The sequence below is a fragment of the Zea mays genome, chromosome 10 (assembly GCF_902167145.1).
Source record: "Zea mays cultivar B73 chromosome 10, Zm-B73-REFERENCE-NAM-5.0, whole genome shotgun sequence".
Classification (NCBI taxonomy): Eukaryota; Viridiplantae; Streptophyta; class Magnoliopsida; order Poales; family Poaceae; genus Zea; species Zea mays.
This window is the reverse complement of record NC_050105.1, coordinates 106,480,638-106,507,867: the sequence shown is the minus strand read 5'-3', so window position 1 is coordinate 106,507,867 and position 27,230 is coordinate 106,480,638. Positions and strand designations below refer to the sequence as shown.

At 44.2% G+C, this 27,230-nt stretch overlaps 1 protein-coding gene across 6 annotated transcripts; it reads left to right on the top strand.

The window, feature by feature from the left end:
- The first annotated feature begins 4,466 nt into the window (after positions 1 to 4,466).
- Positions 4,467 to 25,716, top strand: LOC103641534 (Protein RAE1). Of its 6 annotated transcripts, XR_004853257.1 has the most exons (18): positions 4,467 to 4,828; positions 6,763 to 6,906; positions 7,031 to 7,147; positions 7,220 to 7,304; positions 8,882 to 8,990; positions 9,076 to 9,143; positions 9,267 to 9,392; positions 9,486 to 10,176; positions 10,288 to 10,585; positions 10,834 to 11,031; positions 11,132 to 11,192; positions 11,408 to 11,521; positions 11,756 to 11,869; positions 11,944 to 12,030; positions 16,262 to 16,330; positions 16,536 to 16,619; positions 16,979 to 17,149; positions 25,379 to 25,716. XR_004853257.1 is itself a non-coding variant. In XM_035963454.1 (16 exons), the coding sequence occupies exons 1-15, from the start codon at positions 4,692 to 4,694 to the stop codon at positions 16,286 to 16,288; spliced, it is 2,376 nt and encodes a 791-aa protein (XP_035819347.1). In that variant the 5' UTR covers positions 4,467 to 4,691; the 3' UTR covers positions 16,289 to 16,330; positions 25,379 to 25,716. The 6 variants fall into 6 exon arrangements, 2 of the variants coding, with proteins under 2 accessions (XP_035819347.1, XP_020401723.1); XR_004853256.1 differs by lacking the exon at positions 16,979 to 17,149; XR_004853255.1 differs by having other exon boundaries at positions 9,486 to 10,585.
- Positions 25,717 to 27,230: the final 1,514 nt, after the last annotated feature.

The following is a 27,230-nucleotide window of genomic DNA, read 5'->3' as shown; positions in this document are numbered from 1 at the left end:
GCAACTTTTGGTGACCAGAAGCTGAAAAAGCCCAAATAAATAGGGTCTATATAATTTGGATATATAATCTGATTGTTTGTTTACAAGTTGGATTATTTACGCTAGATTATATAATGATTATAATACCAAACAAACATGCCCTATATCTTTTGGTATATTAATTTTGGTAGAAATTTCTTATATAAAAAATCACAACTTAGATTGTCTCTAGCATATTGTGTATATGGTTGGACAAAATACTGATTTACACTGTTTTACATAGTGAAGCTTAAAATAAGGGATGAGATGAGAGATGAGATGAGTAAATTGTTGAAGACAACCTTATGCTCTACCAGGAAACTTAATATTTAGGCTAAAATCACTGTAAGGCTATAGCAGCTTATCCATCTCCATAACCAATATTCAAACTTACTCTGCGAATAGTGTAATCTACGATGTAAAATAGCGTAACACATTGTTTTAAGTGACCATATTAGTATTACTGGACACAGTCTAAGTTACATGTGAGAAGTTTTTGGACACAACTCAAAAATTGGTGTTTGGAAGACCGACGACTATCTCCGGTTTGGTCACCTTCGACCTAAGAGCATCTCCAAGAAAGGACCTAAACTGAGTCCTATTTCCAAATATAGGATCTAAGAGTAAAAATTAGTTTCAAAGAGAGTAGCTATTTTATAATTTTGTAGCAAATTAATAAGGACTCCAGCCTCTATGTCTCAAATATACTACCTTCGCGGTGTGAACCCAACAAACCCTAAAATAGAGTTCTAAAATTTGAAATAGAATGTTTAGGGTTTCAAAAGAAATGTTTACTCCAACTGTCAGACCTTAAATGATGCTATTTAGAAAATAAATCATGTTATTAGAAAATAAATGATTGAAGATAAGTGAAATAAGGATAGAGTTTCAGTATATGAGGTACTATACTTAGGATCTGAGAGACCAAACCTTATAATCGTTTGATAAAATTTTATAAAATAAAGTCTAAAGTTTTATGGTTTTTTTAAACTCAATATTTGAGATGCTCTCAAGAAGCAACCGAATTTTACTGCAGTCCACACTCGCCACTTCGGCCGGTATACGTACGACAGAAATGAATACATTCACTAATCTCAAGAGATATCTATCCAATTTCTCTAGCATGCCGTGAGAATGTCAGATACAGGAATGAAGTAGAGCTCGACCATTAGAAACATGGAGAAATATACCAGATCTTCAACTAGCAGGACCACGTCAAGTTGTACTTGTACAGGGACAGGATGATGCAGGAAATATGGTCGGACTGCAAGTTGCACACGGATATGAAGGTTCTGTTTGGTTTGTCTCCAACTATGCACATTTTATAAAAAATTAGTTGTTTCAATTGAAAAACTAACTTTAAACATAAAAATTAGATTCGTTTACAACGAAATAAGCATAACAAGGTCACTAGAACAAAGTGGTGGAAGCTTAAAGGGGATGTGGCCCAAACTTTCAAGAAGAGAGTTATCGAGGAGGGCCCTTGGGCAGGAGAGGAAGACGCAAATATCATGTGGAGGAAGATGGCGACATGCATCCGAAAGATAGCTTCAGAAGAGTTTGGGTTGAGTCAAGGGAACAGAAGGGAAGTTAAAGACACTTGGTGGTGGAACGAAGATGTCCAAAAGGCTATCAAGGAGAAGAAAGATTGCTACAAACGCTTACATCATGACAAGTGTGCAGAAAACATAGAGAAGTACAGGATAGCGAAGAAGTCTGCAAAGCGAGCGGTTAGTAGAGCCCGGGGTCAAGCCTATGACGACCTTTATCAACGGCTGGACACAAAGCAGGGAGAAAAGGATATCTATAGGATGGCCAAGATTCGTGAAAGGAAGACAAGGGATGTCAACCAAGTCAAATGCATCAAGGACGAAGCAAACCAACTATTAGTGAAGAGTGAAGAGATCAAGAACAGATGGAAGGAGTACTTCAACAAATTGTTCAATGGAGGGAATGAGAGGGCTACAATAGAATTGGACGAACCATTCGATGACAACAACAGGGGTTTTGTACGAAGGATACAAGAATATGAAGTTAAGGAGGCGCTAAAAAGGATGAAGGTAGGAAAGGCGATGGGCCCTGATGGTATCCCTATCGAGGTATGGAGATGTCTTGGAGACATAGCGATAGTATGGCTGACTAAGCTTTTCAACACCATCTTTCGGGCAAACAGAATGCCCGACGAGTGGCGGCGGAGTACATTAGTACCAATCTTCAAGAACAAAGGAGATGTTCAAAGTTGTACTAATTACCGTGGAATTAAGCTCATGAGCCATACAATGAAGCTATGGGAGAGAGTCATTGAACACCGCCTGCGAAAGATGACGAGCGTGACCCAAAATCAGTTTGGTTTCATGCCCGGGAGATCAACTATGGAGGCCATTTTCTTACTAAGACAACTTATGGAGAGATTCAGAGAACAAAAGAAAGACCTGCATATGGTCTTCATAGACTTGGAGAAGGCTTATGACAAAGTACCTAGGAGTGTAATGTGGTGGGCCTTGGAAAAACACAAAGTAGCAACAAAGTACATTAATCTTATTAAAGATATGTACACTAATGTTGTGACAAGTGTCCGAACAAGTGATGGAGACACCGATGACTTTCCAATTAACATAGGACTACATCAAGGGTCGGCTTTGAGCCCTTATCTTTTCGCTTTGGTGATAGATGAGGTCACAAGGGACATACAAGGAGTTTTACCGTGGTGTATGCTTTTTGCCGATGATGTGGTACTTATTGAGGAGAGTAGGAGTGGTGTTTCTCAAAAGTTGGAATTGTGGAGGCAGACGCTGGAAGCAAAAGGTTTTAGGCTTAGTAGGTCTAAAACAGAGTATAGGAAGTGTGATTTCAGTGCCATGGGGTATGAGGATGGCGATGTTAGTCTTGATGGGCAAGTGGTACCCAAGAAAGACACTTTTCGTTACTTAGGATCAATACTTCAAAAGGAGGGAGACATCGATGAGGATGTCAGTCATAGAATTAAAGCCGGATGGTTGAAGTGGCGACAAGCTGCAGGTGTCTTATGCGACCACCGGGTGCCACGCAAACTAAAAGGCAAATTCTACAGGACAACAATCCGGCCGGCTATGTTGTATGGAGCAGAATGTTGGCCCACTAAAAGACGACATGTCCAACAACTAAGTGTGGCAGAGATGCGTATGTTGCGCTGGATATGTGGCCACACAAGGAGAGATCGAGTCCGGAATGATGATATACGAGAGAGAGTAGGAGTGGCGCCAATTGAGGAGAAGCTTATGCAACATCGCTTGAGATGGTTTGGACATATCCAACGAAGACCTGAAGAGGCACCAGTGCATATCGGAATAATTAGGCGTCCCGAAAATGTGAAGAGAGGTAGAGGTCGACCAACTTTGACGTGGACAGAGGCTGTGAAGAGAGACCTGAAGGAGTGGAATATTGACAAAGAGCTCGCCGCAGATAGGAAGGGGTGGAAGTGTGCAATTCACGTGCCAGAACCCTGATTGATAGTTTCGCTTTTCCTCCTTAATCGTTTGACCTTTTCTTGTGTCCATTTTAGATCTTGCTGGTCCTTGTGGGTTTTATCTCTTTTATGTGTTTCCCCGTTTCGTTGTTTTCGGTTCTCCTTTGCCTTTGTTTTCCTTTTCTGTTCTTTGGGGGTTGAGCTCTGAGGTTTTCATACGGGGTTTCATCTCTAGCCTACCCCAACGTGCTTGGGACAAAAAGGCTTTGTTGTTGTTGTTGTTGTTGTTGAAACATAAAAATTAGATAAAACGTGACGAGTTAGGTAGCGAACCAAATAGACCCGAAATGCCACAATGGTACGACACAGATTCGAGCATGTTTAATTTGCTGCCTAACTTGCCATACTATACATAATTTTTCTATTAAAATTAGTTTTTCAATTTAGAAGACTAACCATATATAAAGTGTAGCACAGTTAGCCGTGAACTAAACAGAAATGCCGTCATAAGCCAATGGTGATGTGATTATAGAAGCGACTGTTGGAGCAAAAAAAAGTTTGATGTGTCCCTTTTTCATGCAAATCACGCCATATTTTGTTTTTAGGTCCTCATTTTAAGGAATTGTTTGATTTATAGGGACTAGTTTTTAATCCATCAATTTTATTCCATTTTAGTCCTTAAGTTGTAAATAATAAAACTAAAAATATAGTTTTAATGTATGTATTTATCAATTTAGAAACTAAAATGTAAAAAAATAAAGACACTAAAAATTAGTTCTAGAAATCAAACACTTATAAGGACTAATTTTTAGTTCCTTCATTTTATTGTATTTTAGTCTCTAGATTGATAAATACAGAAAATATTTTAGAGCTTCTAAATGAAATAAATTGGGAGGACACTATTTTTGGTTATATATTTGATAATTTAGTAACTAAAATGAAATAAAATTAAAGGATATTATTTTCGTTTTCGTATTTAGTAATTTAAAGAATACAATAAAATGAGTAAACAAAAATTAGTGCATAGAAAGCCAACACTCCCTCTCTCTCTCTCTTGGAGTTGCTGTGAAAATACGACCTATCGGGGACAGCTCGATCTCCCTCCCTTGGCTGGAGCCTGGAGCCGACGGAGCAGAACGACGGTTCCTTGCGGCGGCAGCGACCTCGAGCTGAGGGCGGCGAGAAGGCGGGAACAACTCGATCTCCCTTTGCTAGCTAGCTAGTCCCGATGGAGCCGAGGGTTCCTTGCGGCGACGGCGGCCCCGAACCTAGGGCCGCGAGAACGCATCGACGGGAGGGCGAGCGAAACCACGTCCTCGATGCGCGAATCCTGGAGCCTCAGCGACAGAGATCGAATCCAATCAGGTATCCTCCACTCACGTTCTTCTAACCTATCTCCTTGTATTTTTGTTCTTTATTTTCCTGCGGTCCTTCTAGCGCATCGATAGATCTAGTATGTCCATATCGATCTTCTGGACTTCTGGTAGTCCATTCAGATCCCGTGGAGGCACCAACCTCCTCGTATTGTCCTTAGGATGGAGATGATATCTTTGCTTCTTGCGTTCTGTACCTTAGATGTGTCATATCAGCTGGCTCACATATTTCAGGTATGAGTGAGAGCCTCCATTTCATAGGTGCTTTCATCATTTAATTATCTTTCTGCACATTCCAATTACTTGCTCAAAGAAATCTCGATAACTGAGCATCTGAAAGGAAATCTTGAATGACTGTTGATGAGTGTTCACCGAGCTGCAGGTTAAGATGCTTCTACAGAGAGGGATACCCAGGGTTAATTACTCCTATCAACATATATACATGCATGTGATGCCATCAACCATCCTCTTTAATTTCCCAAACTGAATTCTTTGGAGGCTGCATTCTTCAATTCCTAGCTACCTAGTAGATTCTTTATTCTTTTTTGAGTTAAATGCATCGATGACCCCAGAACTTGTCAAGGGATGCCATTTAGGTCCACGAACTTTGACAATGCATTTCTAGGTCTTGAACTTGTTAAGTGATATACCACACATCCCTAAACTTGTAAAAATGGTACATTACAGGTCTATTTTTGGAGCATACCAACCACTGTGGTGAGCCATTTAACAAGGTTAAGGACCTAGAAATGTATTTCAAAGTTCGTGGACCTAAGTGACATCCCTTGACAAGTCAGGGTCCGCTCATGCATTTAACTCTTCCTTTTCATAAAAGGCCAACCTAGCTCAGCTAATTTCTTTGTTTTGGGTAGATGACTGTTGTGTGCTGTGTCAAGTAGCCGGCAAAACGTTTCTAATGACCCTAGCTAACTAAAGTGAGACTGCTTACACACACGCGCGCGCACACATGCACGCACACGCGTGCACACACATGCACGCACACGTGCGTGCACACACCCACGCACGCGTGCGCGCCCACGCCCCGCACACGCCCGCAGCCCGCACGCACGCACGCACTATAGTATATTATATGTTCTAGACTGTGGGCTACAGATCAACCATGAAGTGAAAAACTTAAGCCAAAGAGGCCCAAGCTATTCCAGACCTTAGAAACCAGGAACGTGTCCACATTCCTTGTTCTGGAAACGTTCCTTCCGCTCCAGGAACATGGGAACAATCTCTTCCCCGTAGTGTTAAAATCTTATTTAAGTACCGTACCACGTTCCTGTTCCTCGACCCCATCGATCCGGGAACCTGGTTACTAAGTTCTAGATACAGCCCATGTCTCAGCTACCCAGTAATTCAATTCAGGTTCTGGTCATCCAGCACCTAGTCGTTCGACGACCAGAAAAGTAGTCGCCTTAATCAAGTCATACCCCCTAGTTGAGTTTGGACTACCGATTAGGACGACTAGTCGTGATTAATCACAAGTAGCCAGACGACTTGATAACACTGCTGAAGGCAATCACAAATGAATACATCCTATGGTTCTCTGGGTGCAAAAGGACTCCAGGAGTTGGTACTGGGTAGCTTGTTGTGGGTTGATTTTTCCTAAGTTTCTGTTGGTGCCTGTCGCTTTGCCTGTACTAGACTACTTTTCTTTGGCCTTGTGCCTCAGTCACAGCCACAGGTCATCTTGTTAGTTGTGGAAGGCTAGTTGCTCTGTCTAGTGTTTCCCTTTGGGAGAGGGGGGGGGGGTCTTCTTTCTTTGCACTATTGCCCTTTTCTCTCTCAAACTCTCTTAATGAAATGATGCACAATTCTCTTGCACGTTTGAGAAAAAACAGTTAATTAATATTGGTAGGTGTATTGTTTCAAATATGTTCATTTGGTAAAATTAACTTCTGCCTTTTCTGGCTTGATCAGGAACATCTTTCATCTATTAACTCAACGAGAGGTCTCACCTCGATTGAAACACCATGCTAAAAGAATGTGGAATGAGTCCCCAAAATATGATCCTGATTCAATTGAGTTAAGGTCTGCAGATGCTAAACTTGATATTTTTTCATGGTAAGGAAAGCCTTTTTTGAGATATTTAAGACCAGTCCATAATATATCGACTACTGAGTCACATGTGAGTCTGTTCACATCTTTCTTTTTTTTGGTTGGCTCGTTTAAACCTCACTGGGAACAGGGCAGAATCACAGTCCCTGCATAGCTGGTCTGCCAAGTATTGCCCTCTTTTGCCACCTCCTAGGTCAACTATTGCAGCTGCTTTCAGTCCAGATGGAAAAACACTTGCGTCCACACAGTAAGTTTATTGACTCACTGTATAACAAACTGAACTGAAAGACATCCTGACTAACTCAATCTGTTTTCTCAGTGGTGACCATACCGTGAAAATAATTGACTGCCAAACAGGGAAATGTTTGAAGGTTTTGACTGGACATCGACGCACTCCTTGGGTGGTATGTCCATCATACCGGCATATATTTTTTCTTGTGCATTTAGATTAGTATCATGTGCTTCAAGCTCTTGCAAAGAAAGGAATCTAGTTATACTGTGTACAGACCCAGTGCTGATGGCTCCCATATGAGTGGGGGTCTGAGGAAGGAATAACCGAGGCAAGCCTTAGGCTATCTCCAGCAGCTTACTCATCTCCATCTTGCATTTGAACTCCACTCTGTAAAGTGTAAACCATGTCGTCTATAGTGCAAACCAGTGTTTTGCACGGCCACATGCACGATCTGCTGGCCATAGCCTTACCCATGTATTTTGCAGAGACTGCACGATCTGCTGGCCATAGCCTTACCCCTGTATTTTGCAGAGACTGCACGATCTGCTGGCCATAGCCTTACCCCTGTATTTTGCAGAGACTGCGTCGAACCCAAGACCTTTGGCTTAGTGGGAAGGCAGCTTCTCACCACTGTGCCATACCTGTCCTTCGAATCTTGTTATAGTGTGGTTCAGTGGCGGATCCAGGATTGGATCAAAGGAGGGGCTGTAAGTTAAAGTATGTTTGGCAAAGCCACCAGCGGCCATCTTGGGGGTGAGTGCCATGACGACGTCCTCACAGGCCTGATGTACTAGTGTGTTGCAGCAGGTCTGCCATGGTGCTGCTTGCAGCAGGGACGAAGCCAGGATCCAAAATTAGGGGGGACCAAATTAGAATAAGGGGGCTGTTAGAAGCATTTTTTGCACTATTTACATGAGAATTAGCTAAAAACTAACATGTCCTACAGAATTAGGGGAGCATTAGGGGGGGCATTGCTCCCGTGTCCCCCCTGCCATCGCCCCTGGCTTGCAGCCTGCCCCTTGCGTTGGGTACATGCGCGCTGCTAACTGTTAGATGTGCATTGGCCGTGCGCGCTAGCTCATGACTATGTCCTGTGTGGTAGCGTGGATTTACACTGCTGAAGCATGGACTTGGTCCAGCGTGGATGCGCACGCTACCACCTAGCGTCACCTAGCGTGCTGGTGGCACAGATGGAGGCCAAATACATGCGCTGAATGCCACAATCAGAAAGAAGGTTGTGGTCTATCTTAGCTAACCTTTATAGGCTGTATTTATGTTATAATATACTCCCACATTCCAAAATAGTTGTCCTTTTAGCTCTTGGTTTTTATGTCTATATTCAAATGGATGATGATGAATCTAGATACATATATAAAACACATGCATCAATCAAAAATTATATAAACCTACTAATTCCCTAAAATGATGACTACTATTTTAAGATAGATGGAGTATATATATTATTAGGACACGTTATAAAATAGGTGTCATGGGGGGCGACCGGGGCTGCAGCCCCGGCAGCCCCCCTCCTAGATCCGCCCCTGGTGTGGTTGTTGATTTTTCAATAATGGACTGGCTAGAACATTATTATTATAATTTCTCTTTCCATATTATATTTGTCATTTGGTGACAATCTTGCTTGTTGATGGCATTGTTTATTTTTTGTTACAAGAATAAACAAATGGTCTTTTTGAACTGTCTTTGCATCCCAATATCACTTAAAAAATTTAAGCTGCTAACATATTGCAGGTCAGGTATCATCCATTACATTCTGACATCCTGGCTAGCGGAAGTTTGGATCATGAAGTTCGTCTATGGGATGCTAATACTTCAGACTGTATTGGGTCACAAGACTTCCGTAATTTTTCTCAGAAGACTGCTTGCATTCTATTCATAGTCAATTTTGAGAACAATGTAACTTATTTTTGATGTTCTTGGGGCAGATCGGCCAATTGCTTCCATTGCATTTCATGGAAGTGGGGAGATTTTGGCAGTTGCATCAGGTCACAAAGTGAGTCTTGCTGTGTTGACCTTGAAAAGCAAGAAGAAAAGCAAAGTTTTTTCTGTACTGTTTAATAGAGTCCGTTAACATACCATATACTAATGCCCAAATCAATTTATATGTTTGTATCAGTTGTACATATGGAACTACAATAAGAGAGATGGCACTTCTGTACCAGCCATCATACTAAAAACCCGCCGCTCGCTGAGAGCTGTTCATTTTCATCCGCGTGGGGCTCCATATCTTCTAACAGCAGAGGTAGAAATATAGAATACCATGTGGTCTGCACTTATTCTTTCCCTTCAATTTTGCACGTTTCCTGTATGAACTTATGCATAACTTCAATTTCAGGTTAATAATATAGAATCTGCAGACTCACCGCTGACTCTGGCAAGATCCTCTGGATATCTAAATTACCCATCGGCCCTGCTGGTGACAAACACTAATTCTAGATTCTGTACACTTCCTGAGTCCAATGTGGTGTCACCTTGCTTACTGTGGCCTGCATACCTCAGAGATGGTGGAATTTTACATGTGCTCGGCAATGACAGTAGTTCAACCATTGTGCAGCAGAGATCATCATTAGTTCAACCTTCCACATCAGATACTGCAAATGTACAGCTTGAACAGTTTGCTACCCCTATGGATGTATGTCCGGGAGAGCCAACTTCATCTAATGACATACCCGATGCAGTAACTGTTCCTACTTCAAATGGAAATGAAATGCATGGTGCTGGAGGCCAGTCTAACTCAAGACTGCAGGGCAGCAGCTCTACTAGTAATCTTGAGAGGTTCAGTGCTAGAGATGATTTGCAAGTGTCTTCCCTGAGCAGGACTGACCCAATCCCATTAACAGCAGGGCCTTCAGGATCCGATTTACACCGTGCTATGCCACTAAATATGCTCCTCACTGGCGGATTAGATGTTCAAATGTTCCTAAGAAATGTAGGAAGTGGACAGCAGGATCATTCTCTCTTCGGCGACTCACGTAACTGGGAGGTACCATTTTTGCAGGGTTTCTTGATGGCCCCAAACCATGCAGGTTTGCACCCTGCACTTGTGAACAATAGTGTCCTTGAAGACATGTCTATTGCTGGTACTGCAGGGACTAATAACTTGAAATCACCACACATGCGCAACTTTGGATGTCCAGGTGCTTCATCTTCGATTCCCCTTACCACTGGCAGTTCTAGGGGACCAAATCGACGCTATGCTTCACGCTCTGTACCTGGGGTTGGGAATTTGCTCCTAGGTCCTCAAATTGACGAAGCTGAAGCTCATGCTGTTTCACTAGGTGCTGGTTCTGAAATCACTGCGTCCATGCTTGCTCCTGGTACTGAATTGCCTTGTACAGTGAAGCTCAGAATATGGCGGCACGGTACCAATGAACCATGTGTTCCTTTAGAACCTGAGGCATGCTGTCTGACGATTTCTCATGCCGTTCTCTGCAGGTGCTTCACTGTGATTTCATTTCTTAATTCCATTTGATAATATAAAAAACTGTTACTTCTATTACTAATATTAGTTTGCTGCTTTTCTAATATTGCAATGTAAATAATTGTAATAAGCACAAGCTCGAGGCCCGTTTGCACTGTAAAACGTAAATAAATTGCTCTGTTGCCTATATGTTATGTAGCATCTTGAGCTTCAGCAAGGAATTGTGACTTCATTACTTACTCTGAACTTACCGAATTTACAGTGAAATGGGTGCCCATTTTTCCCCATGTGGACGATTTCTGGTAGCATGTGTTGCGTGTTTGTTGCCACAAACAGAAGACGACCGTGGTAGCCAATTGCCTGTGTCTTACGAAGGGGCTGGATCATCACCAACTCGTCACCCGCTTCCCTCTCATCGAGTTATTTATGAGCTCCGGGTTTATTCCCTTGAGGCTGAGACGTACTTTTTTTTCTTGGTTGTCTTTTTAATATTTTTTATATACTAAGTTACTGTTTGTGAATGGCCCACATATCTCAAAACTGGTTATATACCTTTGCAGATTTGGGGATATTCTTGCTTCCAGAGCAATACGGGCAGCACATTGCTTAACATCCATTCAGGTTTTCTTCATTTATTCGTGTTTCTTTGCATTTTTATATGTCGATAGCAATCTTTTATCATGTTTTATATCTTGTCACTTCTTTGGGATTCCCTCTGTAACAGTCATTTTTGTTGCAAAAAAGCATTTAGGACCTGAGTCTGATGACAGATGGATCTTACATTTTTGCAGTTTTCATCATTGAATTGGATCCTGTTTGTCTCTCTTTTGATGCAGTTCTCACCTACATCCGAACACATACTTTTGGCATATGGTCGTCGTCATAGCTCGCTCCTTAGGAGCATAGTTGTGGAAGGCGAAAATGGGGTTCCCGTATATACTATTTTGGAGGTAGTTATGGCAATCATATTCCAATTTCCAAATCATAGTTTGATTGGTAACTGATATCATATTAATTATTGTATGGGGATGGTGACAGTGCTGGTTCTGCAGTTTCATGATACTTACTATCTGATACTTGAGTTTCAAAATAATTTACTTATTATCCTCCTCAACTACTAATATTGCTCATACTTTGTGTACAATGTAAGTCAAATTATCATTTTCTTCATTTATTACTTTTAGGTATATAGAGTTTCAGATATGGAGCTTGTGAGAGTGCTTCCTAGCGCTGAAGATGAAGTTAATGTTGCATGCTTTCATCCTTCACCAGGAGGTGGCCTTGTTTATGGCACTAAGGTCGGTAGAAAACTATTCAATAAACAAAGAGGTATGGCGGATTGCTAAGGCTTTCATTCTGGTGAACTATATAGGAAGGGAAGCTCAGGATCCTTCAGCACAATGGCGCAGACATGACAAACATGGGGGTGGGTTGCTTCATTGAGGAAAATATGGTTGAGGTAGCAAGTTTTTTCCTTGTTTAGTCATTGCCATTTACTCGACCTGCTTTCTTTGGTACATCAAGGCATTTCCATGTCCATTAAGCTGATTTTTGAGACACTTCAGCTGAGTAGAATTAAGCCCCTTTTTTAGCAATCCCTTGCAGCTGCTCACTGATTCTGCTCCACCATTCCATAGTTTTAACTTCTCCCAACTAAGGAGCAAAGCCAGACAGGTTGACCTGTCCCAGCAGCTGAAACCAAAAGCTCCTAGCAAAGACACAACCCACCAAAATGTGGTGCGTTTTTGACAGAGTTAAACCCGGTCTAGAGGGAGCTATTAGGAGAGCTGAAGAAGAATTTTTTGTCTGGAAGTTCGCGGGGGCCAAACACCTTACCCTTATTACAGCTCCCATTCCAGGTGTCCCTCAGGGATCTGGTAGAGGGATCAATTGCTAGTTCCATAACGGAAGTTTCTTGCGTCTAGGGCTGGACTGGTGCGTTGGGTCTGTGGTTGTGGTGATCTTTTAGGTGGTCATCTAAGTTTTGTTGTGGCCAGATGGCCATGATTATTTTTTCTTCTTCTTTCTTCCTTTCTTTTCTTTTTTGTCTTTTTTGTGTTTGTATTTGGTCTATTTTTAGACCCTCCTTCTCTTCTTAATTCAATGATACGCAGCTCTCCTGCGTGTTCGAGAAAAAAAAGTGGGGCCTCGAGCGTATCTTCTATACAACCCCTGCAGGCCTGCACCCTTGCCCTCTTTACCTCCGCAGTCCTACCCCCAAGGCCATTTCTGTTTTCCTTTTTTTAATTTGAATGTATCTAGTGTGCCCGTGGTCAAAATAAAACTACTAATACTCTAAAAAATACACCATACATGCATATCAGCATAAGAGCAACTCCAAGAGTCTCTGTAAAAAGGATCTCTAAAAACTAAGATTTAGAGGATCTTCAAAATGGACAACTCTAAAAAAACTAGAACACCCCAACAGCCTATATAATTAAGCCATTCTCTCATTCTCTGTATCTGTTGCTAACGCCAACACCATTCTTCTTCCTCCTTGCGCCTCTGTTCTGTCTCTTCTGAGCCTTGGGGCCTGCTCGCCTCCACCACCGCTGTTTCACCATGGGCTTGCGGCTGCCTGTAGCTCCGCTATGAAGCAATTAGTGAAGATTTCTTGAAGCTGAGAGGTGGCAATGAGTGAAGACAGAACTTTGGTGCTTCAACGGTCATCCTTGGAAAGACAGATTTATTCTTGTTGATTTTCATGTGTTCCTTTTTGCCAAGTCGAAATGCAAGCGCTAACTCCATAACTGACTGAAGCCTGTAAAGCTTTTACCTGGAAAGCAATGTACACGAAGCAGAACAAGGAGAGATTGGCTTGGCCTGAAGTCCCGCACCTTGCTGTCACGCTGTTTTGACGATTTTTGTGATCTCTGACTGCTTCCACGAGGCGGAGGCATCGCTGCCTAGTTCTTGTTCCTTGCGCCCTAGCTGCAGGGTATGAAAGCTTGGCTCACAGCATGCCACCCTGCTCGGTGATGTCCGGTGCCATGCTAGCGTGCAGTGCTTCATTACGCCGTCTTCAACTCTTCATCACCATTGATCCCACCACCACACAGGAGTCGAGCATTTCTTGGTGCAAGAATCCAACCTCCTGGTTGCCATCCTCTGCGCTCTCTTCACCATCACGTGAACAACAAAACAACGTGGGGGGGGGGGAAGACCCGAGCACTAGCACGGGAAGGAGGAGGCACGTGCGAGAAGGGCAACATCCATGCGGGAAACCCAGAGCCACATGTATGGAGAGCGGGTGCTGGCTCACCATCTTTTGAAACTGATAAATACATAATAGAAGACTCAGAAATTTAGAAATTGACGTAGGAGTCTATTGGACATGTTTTGTCACTCAAAAACTCAATTTGATTACACGGAAGGTTTAACCGAGCCTCTTGGAGATGCTTTATGTGCACATGTTGTGGAACCATTCCACAACGAACTGATTGGCGCATGCTTCTTGATCAGTCATGTATCACTTAGGTGTTTGACGAGCCGGTATTACCACATGATTCCTTATTGTGTTTGGGCAGCAATTGAAGAGTTAGATACCTTGGTTCAGTTGGTTGTATTTTGTGGGGGAGAGAGAGGGAGGCTTGAGTTATAAGATATAATATGGAAGCCACAATATTCAATACTTAAGTATTTTCTTAAATCTCAAGTGTTAGATACTCGTTAGGGTTTTGGGGTCAGTCCTTTGTAATTACCTGTATACCCCTCTTTGTAATGGGCTTGGCCCAGTTACTTGGCCTATATATATGCACTCCGAACCCTCATTAGTGTTAGGGTTTCCCACATCAAGTGACCATATGCCTTGATTTATTGTGCGTTTTGTTTACTTCCAAGCAGGAATTCCTTCCCCTCAGCATCCAGGGCTGATTTTGGTAGTGCAAACTTGCAAAGTTTGCCATACATTCAACACGACCTACCTACCTGTCTGCCCATCTGCAAGTTTTTTGTAATGCCACTGATTACTTTAATCATCTTTTCAGCCCTGCTCGTAGGTTTGGAGCAATGTAGAGCGTTTCCCCCCTTTTTAGACATCCTGGTGCCAGATCTAGTTTGTTTCCTAGTGTTGGCTTAGATTATTGAAACAATAAAATAAATGCTGGTCAAGGTTGTAGTGATGTTTTATTGGTTGTATTGGACTATGCTCAGTGATCAAAGGTGCATGGGCTAGTCTTACATGTTTCCTTGGGATGTGTCCTAAGCTTTTAACAACCTTATACTAATGGCTTTGAGCAAACCCTGAGAATTATAGAGTTCTACCTTCTGTTGTTCAAGCGAAGCAAATGCTAGTGTTGGCGCTGATTTGGTACCAAACACTGGAATGAACCACAACCACCTGACAGTGCTCTCTGCGGGAGCACGAACGGTCCGTGATTTGGTGTCGGACGGTCCGCGACCTCGCTGCAGGAGCTGCTCCTCTCTGCATGCTTTCGGATGGTCCGCGACCGAGGCCAGACGGTCTGCGATGGCACATAGCCTTCACATAAACCTGAATCTAGCCTCCTGGGAAGGATCTCGTCAGGGAGGAGAGATCCTAGGGTTGTCTTTGGGACGGCAGGCCAGCTAAGAGATCCTTTGCAACGGCGGGACATAGGAGGCGGGTCTGTGATCGACGTGACTAGCGGCACAGAGATCCTTTGCAGCGGCGGGACATAGAATCCAGGTGGCGGTGTGGTCGTGGTGGAGACGCGGCCATCGACATCCGCCTAGGATAGGCCCGCCATGTTAGAGAGGAGGGAGGGGAGTGGCGCCGGCGAAGGACGCGGCCTGGCGCAGCCGGCGGGCGCGAGGGAAGGCGCCAACAGAGGTGGTAGCGGCGCCGGCGGGAGACGCGGCCTGCAGACGACGAGGGAGAGCGGCGCCAGTGGATGGCGCGACCTCCAGCGGGTGGCGCGGGTGAACGACGTGGTGGAGGGAAGGAGAGGCGACACCGGCGGAGGAACTGTAGCCGACGGCTACAGTGACGACTAGGGTTGGGGTGGGGAAGAAAGAGACTAAACCTAGCTATATACCATATTAGAGACTGAAACCCTAACCCTAACAGGGTTGGGTGATATATTTATAATAGAGTTGTTGGGCATAAGCCCATTACACAGCCCTATTACAATACAATGACTATAGCTCTAACAATAATGATACATAGCTCTCCCGCGTGTTCGAGAAAAAAATAGATCTGTGATAGAGGGATTGGTCAAAATTGACATGGGAGGCAGTTGTAAAAGTAGATTTAGAGATCTTATCCCAAGAAATGCCACTGTATAGAAGCACATGGAAAATACATGCAAGAACAATGCCATGTAATTCAGTTTCTTCAACTACAATATTAGCAGTACCATTACTACTAATTTATTACAGTACCACTATATATTTCTATTTTTACTGTACTTGTACTCTCTCTATAGCCTGCCTCTTGTTTGGATTCATCTCTGACCTGCCTCTGCTTGGGAGTTGACTAATGGCCTTGCTGCTCTTGGGTTCATCTGCCGCTTGATGGGTTTCATCTCTAGTGTGCCTCTGCTTCCGAGTTGCTAATAGTTGCTTTGCTGCTGCTGCTGTTTTAACTTCGTTTCTGGAAATATTATCCTTTTTCTCCTTACCTGGTCCAGTTTCAATCACCAGGGATGCATTTAGGCACGTCATATTCACTTCTACAAATGTGATATGTTTCTTATGTTTTCTGTTTTCAGATCCAGAGGTACGCATTGGAATGCTGAAGAAGCTTCACCACACCATGTGTTTTTAGGCTTACTTCCATGGTAATTCCTGAGCCCTAATCTTTTTTTATTGTCCTTTATGCTGTCATGGCTGCATTGTTGGCCTCAAACATTGTCTGGTTGGATTTGTCATTAGCTGTTCATTACTTTGCTGGCAAGAAGCTAAATGATTTCTATCAATTAAACTTATGGTGAGAAGTAATGGACTTGGTTGTTGATCTGAAAGCATGATTGTTTTCCATTACAGGAATTTTTTTCTGCAGGCTTCATCTGTGTGATCCATCCAAGGGGAAACATTAGATCCATCTCTAACTAAGTGCCTTGGGGATTGGTATGTGACTGTTTGCACTTTAGGATTAACTAACGTACCTGGTAAATATAATATACTTTTTATGTGCTGCTAGATACAAGGGATCTGAGTATCCTAAGCCGTTTTTGTATACAGTAGGATAATCAAAGTAATTAATGCTCTAGGAAACAATGGTATCCAATTTACTGATTGGGAACTTGTCCTTACAAGCACCGTCAGCTCTTACTCTTAGTTCCTGTGCACCTACGAAAATAAAAGCACTTACCGAAAAGGAGTCTTATTTTTACAACTTCCTTGAGCAAACTGCTCTTCAAATTTCGGAGTCTTATTTTTACATCTTGCTTGAGCGAATTGCTCTTCAAATTTCTTCCTTGGTTCAGGAGCCTTGAATTCAGAAGGTGGTCTTAGGGGTGTGTGGAGCAACCAAAGAGTGGAGGCAAACCTAAAGATACTGGCGGAACGAAGAAGTCCAAATGGCTATTAAGGAGAAGAAAGAATGCTACATACGTTTATACCATGACAAGAGTGTGGACAACATAGAGAAATACAAGGTAGCAAAAAAGACATCAAAGCGAAATGTGGCAAAGGGTAGGGTGTACAAGTACAACGTTTGGGTACAAGAAGGAAGGAACGAAGGACATATATAGAATGGCTAGGTTCCGTAAGAGTAAGACAAAGGACTTCAACCAAACAAAGTACATTATGGATAGGGTTTTACACATTTCAGCATGGTATCAAGCCAAATTCTTCTCTCCTCCCCTCACCCTCCCCTAGCCACTACCCCCTTGTTTGCTCGTGCCTGGCCTCCCCCAGCATCCGCCATCGGCGACAGAGGCCATGGATGACTTCCCCTCTCCTGCTTCTCTCCCTCGCTTCCCCACCCCTCTCTCGTCGCTGGGCGATTGTCGTCGCCTCCTCGGCCGCCCTAGCTGGCCAACTCGCCGGCATCGCCTCGTCTCCTCTCTATTGTGGTTGCGGACGCGCTTGCCTAGGCCCCCACTGGCGCGCTCATCGGAACCACAACCGCCCCCACTCTGTCCGCTCAGCCCCCTGTTGGCGTGCTTGCTTAGGTCCTTGCCGGAGCGCTTGTCGGCCCGTCGGGGCCCTGTAGCCGGCACCCTTCTCCACACCGCCCCTGCCGTAGGTGGGGTCGCCCGACATGGCCTAGCACCAGTAGCCTGGACGTTGCTGGCCACAACCTGGCCCTTGTCGGCCTGTGCTTGGCTAGCCTGGGCCTCGCTGCCGTTGGCTCCCGCGCTATCGGTGTGCCACTGGGCGTCTTGGCTTTGGCGCTTCAACCTCCGCCCTAGGTCTTTGCTTCGCAGGTCTATGCTTCGCACCTCTGTCGACCGTCCTCCCACCCTCGGATGTTGTGGCTGCCCAATCCACCTTCATTGTGGCCCTCACAACTGCCAAGGCCATTGTGGTTGCTCCATGGGAGCGCAAACGTGTCGTTTCTCTCGTCTGGGAGTGCGGACACGTTGCTGCTGATACCCTTGCCAGGCAGCTCGCTGAGGTTGAGCGCCACCTACTTGGCTCTTTCTGCCTCGAGCCTCTCCGTACGCCCCCTCCTTGGAGTATGAGGTTGTCATCATCGCCACCTCCACGCGTAGGCGGTGGGTGTCCAGAACATTCGTTCTCTGGTTCTCATCCCCGATCTGCCTTCTTCCACCTACGCCCGCGACGCGACCTCGTCCTCATTGACATGGCTTTTCTCACTATCCCATCTTGGTGGTGGATGGATAGTGTGGTCCTCTCCGGGATCCCGGGGACCGTCATCGGTGAGTTGCAGGATGTCCGCGAATGTGGTGGCATTGTTCGTCAGGACTAGGTTGCTGTCGAGGAACAATTTCTTGGCAACCGTGAGGCTCACGCTCTCCACCTCGACGCTGCCTTTTGGACCTTCGTTTAGGGAGACCTCTTTGTCACCGAGTATTATCGCCAGATGAAAGGCATGGTGGCCCCCCTCTGTTGACCCCAGGGAGTGTCTCCCATCGCACACTCGTCCTCAATCTTCTCTGTGGCCTCAACGAGCGCTACCATCACCTTCGGACTTGCATCACTCACTTTGTCATGTTCCTGTCTTTCCACAAGGTATGCAACGTCCTCATCCTTGAGGAGCTCACTAAGGGGGCCCCTCCTCGCTCCGACGTCGTTGCCACTCTACAACTCCACGCCATGGGCGACTTTGCGTTCGCCCTCCTCTACTCCAGCCTTGGGGGATTTGTCGCCGTGCTCATCTGTCCCTCTCTCCTCTGGCTCTGCACATCCTCCCTACCAACTTGGGTCGGGGGGGGGGGGGTCTGGGGTGGTGGTTGCCGTCGGAGGCTCGGAGCGAGGGTGGCCGTGGTGGTGGGGGTGGCTAGGGGGATGCTCCTTGGCCCTTTCTCTACAACCCATGGATTGACTGCATCTCCACATGGCTCGGCCCGTCCCTAGGTGGACCCTTCAAGTGTCTGCCTCCTCCCTAGCCGACTCATCTGATAATGCCTGATCCAGGGTATCACCTCGGCTCCCTCCCCTTTGCGCCCCTGACACCTCTGCTGTCACTCCTGCTTCTCCCACCCCACTTTGTTTCGTCCTAGAACCCCTGGCGCGGTGGGTGGGATCAGTAGTTACTCGCTAGCTCCTTCAGCACGATGGCCCTGACTCCTGCTGTCACTAGCTGGATTGTTGATTCTGGTGCCTCTTACCACACCACTCTAGATGCGGGTATACTCTCTTCTTCCCACCCCTCTCTACCGTCCACTCCATCTATCATTGTGAGCAACAAGAAATTTTTCTTGGTCACCTCTGTAGGTGATTCGGTCCTTCTTGGGCCCTTTTATCTTCACAATTGTCTTGTCATCCGCATATCATTCAAAATCTTTTATCTATTCGTTAGATTCCCATTGACAATTCTTGCTCTATTGAGTTTGATCCTTTTGGCTTGTCCGTGAAGGATCTCGCTACCTAGAGCCTTCTCGCCTGCGTTTACCCCTTAACATCATGCTTTCGCTACACCTTCGCCGCAGTTGCACACACTGGCTACTTTCACTATATCTAGCACTTGACATTGTCGACTCAGTCATCCTAGCCCTCATGTGTTGTCCAAGTTGTGTAGTAGTTCAATCATTTCTTATATTAGGGCCACTGAGCATTTATGCCATGCCTGTCAGTTAGGCCATCATGTTCGACCCCCTCCCTAGCTTCTCTCAGGTTGTGCATAATTTTGACCTCATACACTGTGATCTAGATCTCTCCTATTATCAGTGTTTCAGGTTATAAATATTATCTGGTGGTTCTTGATGATTGCTCTCATTATTCGTGGACTTTTTCCTTGCGTTCCAAGTCTGATACTTTTATCTCTTCTGCACTTATTCGCTTGGGTTTCCACTCAGTTCGGTTGTACTATTAAGACCGTCTAGTATGACAAGGACTGTGAGTTTGATAACTCCTTCCAGTTCTTTTCCTCCCCTCATGATGTCTAGCTCCAGATGTCATACCCCTATACTTCTTAGAAGGACAAGACTGAGTGCATGATTCGCACTAGCGACAACATATTGCGCTCTTTGCTCTTTTAGGCATTTGTTCCTACTTGTTACTGGGCTAAGAGCATTCACACTGCTACTCACCTCCTTAATCAACTCCCTACTACGACGATTAGCGCCCCCACACCCCGCTTTGCTCTTTTTGGCACCACTCCCTCCTATGACCATCTTTGCGTTTTTAGGTGTGCGTGTTACCCCAACCTTTCTGCCATCGCTCCTCATAAGCTTGTTCTTCGCTCCATCTGACGCGTCTTCCTTGATTACTACTCGACCACAATGGGTACCGATGTCATGACTTCACCACTCAATGTCTCATGATCTCCCGTCGTGTTATCTTCGATGAGACGGATTTCCCCTTCTCGAATTCCTCTTAGTCCTTTGCTAACTCCCTTCCCGAGCTGGACTTCCTTCTTAATTATGGCCTCGTGGCTCCCTCTGGTCAACCACCTTTTGTTTTTTCACCTGCAAGTTCCCCCATGTCGCTCCCGTTTGTGGCACTAGTGCCTCTCTTGGCTTTTGTGCCCATGGACTCTTTCCAGGCTACCCTAACGCCCTTAGTTGGTCCGTGTGCCCTACCGCACCTTTGTCGGCTTGCTGGCGGCTCCAGTCCCATAGGCGGCTCCAGTGGCCCCACCTTCGCCCTTGACTTTTTTGACCTCGCTTGTGCCACCTAGGGCCTCTTTAGTAACCTCACCTGTATCGGCTCCTCCTCGCTACACCAATCTTGTGCATGCCTATCATCGACATGCGCGGGTGGGTGTACCGCCTCGCTCCCAGACCGAGGCGACGATGTATCACCCCCTCTCCTTCACTGTAATCCTCGCCATGTCCACCCCATGGTGACTCGGACTGCTGTTAGGGTTCTTAAGCCTATTGATTGTCTTGTTCTCTCTGCGATCTCTTCCATGGCGTCACGCTATGGAGGACGAGTACCAAACCCTCCTTGCAAGTGGCACCTAGGATTTGGTGCCCCGTCCCTCGAGCGACAATGGGGTGACTGGCAAGTAGGTTTAGACACAAAAGCGAAAGGCTGATGGATCTTTGGATCGATACAAAGCTCGTTGAGTTCTCTAAGGTTTCACTCAGCGTCCTGGAGTTGACTACATTGAGAGGTTTAGTCCCATGGTCAAGCCTGCTGTTGTCCGTACTGTTCTCTTGCTGGCTCTGGTTCATCAGTTGGACGTCAAGAATGCCTGCCTCCATGGGATTTTCACTGAGACCGTCTATTACGGTCAACCTGTCGGTTTTGTCGACTTAGCTCGCCCTGACAGGTCTGCAACCTCAACAAATCCATCTATGGACTGAAGCAAGCCTCTCGTGCTTGGTATAGCCTGTTTGCCACCTATCTGTTCTCCTTGGGTTTCACTGAAGCCAAGTCAGATATCTCCCTATTCATCTACTGGCACGGTAGTGACACGACATACCTACTCTTGTATGTTGATGACATTGTGCACACTGCCTCTTCCTTGTGCCTGTTGCATCAGATTAGTCTCACGCTTCAGCACGAGTTCGCCATGAAGGATTTGGGTCCTCTTCATTATTTTTTGGGATTCATGTTGAGTGTCGCTCGGATGGACTATTTCTTTAGCAAAGTCACTAAACCCTGGATATCCTCGAGCATGCCAACATGCTGGATTGCAAGCCGCGCGCAACATCGGTGGACACACATGGTTAGGTCTCTGGTGATGGTTCCCCTATGTCAATGACCCCATTGACTACCGCAGTCTTGTTAGCGCTTTTCCGTATCTCACCTTCACCCGGCCCGACAACGCTTATGTTGTCCAGTAGCTCTGCCTCTACATGCATGATCCCTGCAAGCCGCACCTGAGTGCGGTCAAGCGGATTTTTTGGTACCTTCAGGGTACTGTCGACCACGAGCTCCATCTTTGGTGCTCCCCCACCATGGAGTTGATTGTCTATATCGACACTGACTGGGCCGGGTGCCCGGACATCTGTCGGCTCACCTCAGGCCATGTGGTGTTTCTTGGGGCCAACCTCATCTTTTGGTCCTCCAAGCCCATGGTCTCTCACTCCAGCACTGAGGCAGAGTATCAGGTTGTCGCTAATGGGGTGGCTGAGGCGAGTTGGCTACATTAGCTACTCTAGGAGCTACGCAACCCTCTCTAGGAGCATGCTTGTCTACTATGACAACGTTAGCGACGTCTATCTCTTCGTCAACCTCGTCCGGCACCAGCACACAAAGCATGTTGAGATTGATTTCCACTTTGTCGTTGTTGTTGTGGACGTCTGTCTGCGTTCATTACATCCCGAAGAGCTTGCAATTTGCTAACATCTTCGCTAAGGCCATCTCCAGCAATAGTGTGCAAACGGGCGTGCAAAACACTGTTTTGCACTGTGGATGCACTGTTTACAGTGTTGGGTTTGAAATGGGGAGTGAGATAGCGAGTGAGATAGGGAGGCTGCTGGAGATAGTCTAAGAGTCTTCCCTCGTTGTACTCAGAGTTTCGGTCTAGGTCTAGTCTTAACATCTGTCGTGGCTAGAGTTTCGCCTGTGGGAGGTGTTACTGCCTCTTCTCTTTGTTGTCTAAATGTAATGGGCCTAGAGCCAGCCCATGTACACCTAAGGGAGTGTTTGGATCTAGGGACTAAAGTTTAGTCCGTGTCACATCAAATGTCTATTACAACTTACAAGTATTAAATACAACTAATTACACAGCCTTGGTGATATCCCAATTGAGGCATGGAGATGCCTTGTGGACATAGCTATAGTATGACTAACCAAGTTGTTGAATCATATCTTTTGGTCAAATAAGATGCCTGACGAGTGAAGTATATTGGTATCAATCTACAAGAGTAAGAGAGATTCAAAGCTATACTAATTACTGAGGATTTAAGTTGAGGAGCCATACTATGAACCTATCAGAGAGAGTTATTGAGCATCATCCTGAGAGGAATAACGAGAATCTCTATGAACCTATTTGGTTTCATGTTTGGAAGGTCAACTATGGAAGCAATTTTCTTAATAAGACAAGCAATGAAGTAGTATAGGGATAAGGACCTACACATGGTTTTTATTCACTTGGAGAAGGGTTACGTCAAAATACCAAGGAATGTTATATGGTATGGTAAGCTTTAAACAAATATAAAGTTCCAACAAAGTATGTTGGACACGTTAAGGATATGCACAACATTGTTGAAGGAATGTTATATGGTATGGTAAGCTTTAAACAAATATAAAGTTCCAACAAAGTATGTTGGACACGTTAAGGATATGCACAACATTGTTGAAGGAATGTTATATGGTATGGTAAGCTTTAAACAAATATAAAGTTCCAACAAAGTATGTTGGACACGTTAAGGATATGCACAACATTGTTGTGACTAGTGTTCGAACAAGTGATGGAGACACATATAGCTTTTCAATTGGAATAGAACTACATTAAAGATCAACTTTGAGCCCTTGTCTTTTTGCCTTAGTTACAGATAAGATCACAAGGAACATACACAGAGAAATCCCTTGGTGTATGTTTTTAGGACGATATATTTCTAGTTGATGAAAGTCGTACAAGAGTAAACAGGAAACTAGAGTTGTAACGAGAGACTAGAGTCTAACGTTTTTTAGACTTAGTAGAACTAAAACTGATTATATGATATGTCATTTTGGCACTACTACACAAGAGAATGGATATGCTAGTTTGGAATGCCAAGTAGTCCCTAGAAATGATATCTTTCGGTATTTAGGATCAATGCTACAGTGACATGGATATTAATGAACATGTTAGCCATAGAATTAAAGCAATAACCAAAGTAGGGTGGATGAAGTGACATCAAGCATATGACGCTTTATATGACAAGGGTACTGCAAAAGCTAAAATACAAGTTTTATAGGACGATGATTAGACCTGCTACATTGTATGGTGCAAAATGTTGGCCTACAAAAGACATGGCCGATAGATAAATGTTGTGTACGTTGCATTAGATTAGTGGTCATATAAGAAGGGATCAAGTTTGGAATGATGATATATCTGATAGGCTAGAGGTAGTACCAATCGAAGAAAAGCTTGTCAAATACCGGTTGAGATGGTTTGGACATGTCCAACAAAGACCTTTAGTGACACCAATGTAGTGGAATTCTAAGGCGTGTGACAGCAATGGGAAGAGGTAGCAGAAGGCCAAAGTCTTCCACTGCCTAATGTTCAATGGAAGTTGTTAGGTTGTTCTAGTAGAGTGTGTTTATGGATTCCTTTCTGTATGCTTGTTTCTGACCTCTTCTGTAGACCTTTTGTTCCACTCTTAATATAATGGGGCGTAGTTCTCCAGCTCTTTTTGAGAAAAAAGAGAATGTGTAGTAAAAGGAGGTTTAAAGGGATGAAATATAACCAAAGATTTAGCCTTGGACAGGAGTGCATACAAATGGTTATTCATGTATCTGGATCTTGATTTGTGGTTTCCGTTGGGTTTTAATTCTCGTCTATCCCAACTTACTTGAGATAAAAAAAACTTTGCTGTTTAGGACATATTTAGTCAAGTTTGTTAGGTGGGCTCAGAAGTGATTTTGACAGCAGGTTTTCTGTTAGCGTTTAATCCTTTGGAGCGCCTTTGCAAACTTTGAGCATCCTTCTCTGCCCTTACGCTTTTGGAGCGCCTTTGCAAACCTTGAGCATTCTTCTCTGCCCTTACGCTTTTGAGGCTGTCCAGCAGACCGTGTATATGGTCGTGCAAAACATTTTTTTTTATTATAAATAACACTGTTTGAAGAGTGAAGTTTGAAATAGGAGGTGTGATAGAGAATTGAGATATGAGAGCTGCTGTAGATAGCTTGAGTTTACGTTGGCTATGGCAAATGATCCCTTGCTGCCCACGCCCCACCCCCCAAAAAAGTTTGTTGCCTTGCGGTCGTAGTCTTGGGTTCTAAACTTTTAATTGACCTTTTATACAGTATACAATGTTTCTCTGCTCTTTATGAACTTCATGGGCTAAAAAGATTTGAGCTTGGGAGTAATGGTTCTATATCAGCTTCTAAAACCTTTGAGAATTTATTGCGTTTTTTTTGTTGCAACGGTACTAGTTATGGTTAAGCTTTATCTAGATTTATGAAAATGATTCAAGTGCCTTGCGTAATAAAATTTTCTGCATTTAGTGCATGTTGTATGAACACTAAAAATTACATTTGAACTACAGGTGTAAACACAATCCGGCAAAAAAAAGTGTTTTATCATATCTTCTAGAATACATAATTTTTTAGCAGAATAATGATTCTAATGCCTTGCTATACGCAACTTGATTCAGGTCTGTGCAGAGGTGGTAGGAGATGTAAATCTACATGGCCATCGTCGTGGCTGCCATAACGATGCTGTAATTATACCGTTGTACATGTATTTCCAATTAGCTTAACTCGATTGCTGTTGTATTTCAGAAAGTTGACGATGCTAATCCTTTTAAAGTCAAAAGTTACTTTTTGTTGTATACTTCACCTTTCCGTACAAGCTGTCGATGATGCAAGAAGTTACACAGGCGAATGGAATTGCCTGGGCTTGCTTTTACACTTGTGAAAATCGTGTATTTTATTTTCCTGCTCTCGTCTGAGGTTAGTGTAATAATTCAACGTTTGGAGTTTCTTGTTTTAACTGTATTTTACATGAAATACCACCTCAAAATCCTGTTGTGGAATCAGCATACGGATACCATGAGAAGTCTACAAGGGCTAGAATGCCGTGCTATTGTCATCAAAGCTTGTTTTATCATTTCTTCTCCTGAGACATTTTCTATTTCTTCTCTGGTGGAATGTTATTAGACGCAGTCAGAACATGTTACGTTTAAAGGTCAGTCGAGTAAGTTGTGACGAAAATCTTTTGGTTTCCTTGTTGAGAGTAATGGAAGCAAAATAGTAAAAGGTAGATACAGCAAATATTAGATAAGAGTTAATTCCTGTATTGGTTCATATGCATTGTCATGTGTTGAGGGGGTGCCATCGCATAGTTCTTATTACTAATAGCCTAATCAATCACTTTTTGTATTATAATTGTCTATTTGCTAACGGATGTCTAAGAGGTATTAACTATTTCTATTCTAAATTATGGCAGCGTATCTTATGGGCATGGGCTTGCACATCTCCAATCCTGTCCCTTCAACCATGATCCTATGGTCATTGTTAACACTTTGGTCGCTGATGAAGATGAAAAGTAGCCTCTACTTATTGTTTGCTTTTAGTTTGTTCTGAGAAGTATTATTATTTGCTTTTTGTTTGTTCTGAAAAGTAGCTGAACTGATAAGCTACTGCAGAAGCTCCCTATTTAACATAATTTCTGCTTAAATCAATAAAGAAGCTGAAAATAAGTTGTGTCAAATAGAGCCTTTTACCTCGCCATCGTTTAGGCAGGCACGTCACCTCACCAGCTTCGAGACTTGCCATGCCCCATTTGTGGTTGACGAGTCGACTAGTTTCTATACACGAGCGCCCGATATTTTTTGTTTTTGAGTCCTTTTTGTGTCAATAATTTCCAATTAGACCCCCAGAAAACTTAAATGCAATTTTGGACCCATTTCTCGGTGCCATGAGCTATGGCGCCGAGTTTACACATCTCGGTGCCATAGATCTTGGCGCCGAGCTACCTGCCGCTCTGTCGTCCACCATCTGACGCCATCTAACGCGGCGTCGATGTGGCACCAAGCTCGACGCCAAGATCTATGGCGCTGAGCTTGAATGTATAGTCACAAAGTTGGTTTAGCTCAATTGGTATAGTGCAAGGCTCTTAACCTTAAGGTCGTGGGTTTGAGCCCCACCGTGAGCGTTTGATATTTTTTGTCTTTGTCACTGATTTATTTTTTATTGTCCAGATTTTTCGTTTATGCCGCTGATTTGTCCGTGCGTTCAATATTTTTAAGCTTGATAATATTATACACTGTATTTTTTTTGTATAATGTCGTTTATATAATGTCGTTACTGGAGACGTGTTTGGACTTTGGAGCAACATAGCTAGTTGGCCATCTCTTCCTCAGCTTGAGCCATAGGAGTGGTCCTTTTCAAACAGCGTCAAGGATTGGTACCGTTGGGTTGGGTCCTTGCTCGAAAGGGCCTCGCTCGGCTCCCTCTTGCTTCTAGTAAATTGGAAGGTTTGGAAAGAGAGGAATTCGCGTACGT